A 2,218-nucleotide genomic window follows, 5' to 3' on the forward strand; every position below is an offset into this window, starting at 1 on the left:
CGGCCAGATGCATACATCGAGACGCCCAGTGTTCGTGCGACAGGAGTAGGCCCCAAAAAGCCTACATCCGGCAAACGGCCCATCACTATGAGACGAGAGTAATTGTGTTCGGAACAGTGAATCTGCAAGAACAGCATAAAGACACAAAATGATCGGTTGGGAAAGTTTATGCCAGGCTAGCTTAACAAGGCTAGAAAATAGGGGTATGGGTGGACAGAAGGAATACTGAGTTAATCCATGCTAAACATGCTTAAATTCTCGAGCTATTGCCGCGAGCAGACGTTTAAACTGTCCAGCTGAGAGCGGCATGATTCGCTGTGTAATAAACAATTCCCTGTCTAAAAACAGCAGACCTTCGATGCGTTGTCCAATTCGTTTCCTAACTCGCACAGGATGGAAGTGGGATGCAAGCTACCGGCTACGGAGAATCCATGGTACCAATCTAGCTTCGACTGCTTGAGCAACCAGCGAGTGCCTGTACTCCCTACCGACTGACAGGTAGCTATGCACCTAGCGATTTCAAATTTTCTGACGTCCGTAAACAGCCTCGATCGACTGGGCACCATTTTTGAAGTTTTTTTAAGGACTGACCTCGAGAAAGCATCTCGAACATACTTAACCGAAAGTCCATGGTTCGAACCTAACCTCAGGGTCCGACTGCTCCTGTCTAGGCTTTGGTAATCTGGCAGTTCCTCAGCTCTCGTGCTTTCTCCGGGTGGCATAGTGGCTAGGTACCGACAGTGTATTACAGCTGAAAGTTTATCATTAAGTATTATCTGAAGGTTGTCACGGCAAAAATCGTTCAGCCGTAGCACCCTTTCGGTGCCTAACTGCCATGCCACCAGAAGGAAGCACGAGGGATCGGATACTGCCAGGTTGCCCAAGCCTAGACAAGGGAAGTCGAGAGGCAGAAGTCGGGTTCGAACCACGGAACTTCCGGTCAGTAAATTTGCGCTCCAACCACTGACCTACTCTGAGTACTGGTTTGGCGGACCGTTTGATCATTTGAAGCGGTTCACTCAAGAGCTCACTCCTCAAGAGTTCGGTTTTGGAAACTGCCAAAAGCTTACATTCTAAGAAAAATCAAGGCGTTTTGAGCCAAACACGGCGAGAATAGTGTTAGAAAGATGAACACCAAATTACCTGGAACGAACAGGCCAATTCACGACACAACGCCTCTTGTCGCCAGTCTGGCGAGACATACACATGCATGTAGTATTTCCCCGGCTGACATGGTGCGACCTGGATCCGGACCACATCGGACTCGTCGAGTATTTCGACCAAACACAGACCTCGAAGCACGCTGTGGTCAGCACAGTTTTCCAGACTACACGAGATGCCAACAAACTGTGGCATGTGTAATTTGATGGTCACCTGTGGGGTAAGAGAGTGATACTCGTGGTTATAGACAGCATATGTAGCATTCCCAACAGGGTTTCACTGTTGCGCAACTCCTTCAAGTTATTTCGGTGGGAAAATCAACAGAGTTAACACAAACTCGCGCGACCTCCGGACCTTTTCTTATGTGACCTTCGACTCTTCACTGAATGAACGACTTATCTGCTCAAATTGCAACTTCAGAGTACCCAAATGAAACTATGGCATAAAAACGCTCCGCCTCAGGGCATGAAAGATTTTGCTTTGCTGATATCTACCGTGTGGCGGACGGTCATCAACTCCGACACTGTTCGAGAAGTACAACGGTCAGACGCAAATCGCGTGGCTTTTTCGAGTCCAGAAGACGATAGGAACATAAGAAGAAACGGATCGACAGATTTAAGACTGATGGAATGGATAAGATGGTTCAACGACAGGATAGAATTACTTCTATGTTTAAGACCACGGACCGGTTCTGCGACGACACTAAATTAAGGAATCGTGCTGCAGAGAACCAGGCTACTCCAGCCTTGTTGTTTTCCAATTCCCGGCTCTGGTATCCCAACGTATGACGTCTCAAAATTTTCTGAATTCCAACAGGCTGCCAGAAGTGAAAGTCTGAGTAGGACGCGATCAATGTAGTGTGAAGATGGGACACAGCGTTGCTCAGTTCCGGTCATTAACGGTGACAGTCTGGCTTTGCTCTCTCGCGTTCTCCAGTGCAACGCCACGTGAGGTGATTACGAAGTGACGGTAGTCACATGGGAAAGCCGAAGTAGCAGTAGAAATATAGTATAGTATAATACAGTATAGTATATATAGTATATATATATATTACTAT

The 2,218-nt window shown here is 47.2% G+C and overlaps 2 protein-coding genes across 2 annotated transcripts in view; one reads left to right on the forward strand and one right to left on the reverse strand.

The window, feature by feature from the left end:
* T265_08940 (hypothetical protein) overlaps positions 1 to 2,218 on the forward strand; it is a gene marked incomplete at both ends in the record, with an annotated part of 19,598 nt that overhangs the window by 14,496 nt on the left and 2,884 nt on the right. The window contains one exon of the mRNA XM_009174883.1: positions 783 to 939. Coding sequence (XP_009173147.1) covers positions 783 to 939 — 157 coding nt within the window. The remainder of the gene's footprint in view (positions 1 to 782; positions 940 to 2,218) is intronic.
* The window catches only part of T265_08942 (hypothetical protein), a gene marked incomplete at both ends in the record, with an annotated part of 34,354 nt that overhangs the window by 10,251 nt on the left and 21,885 nt on the right, over positions 1 to 2,218 (reverse strand). Inside the window, one exon of the mRNA XM_009174885.1 lies at positions 1,144 to 1,374. Coding sequence (XP_009173149.1) covers positions 1,144 to 1,374 — 231 coding nt within the window. The remainder of the gene's footprint in view (positions 1 to 1,143; positions 1,375 to 2,218) is intronic.

Source organism: Opisthorchis viverrini, assembly GCF_000715545.1.
Source record: "Opisthorchis viverrini unplaced genomic scaffold opera_v5_248, whole genome shotgun sequence".
Taxonomy (NCBI): domain Eukaryota; kingdom Metazoa; phylum Platyhelminthes; class Trematoda; order Opisthorchiida; family Opisthorchiidae; genus Opisthorchis; species Opisthorchis viverrini.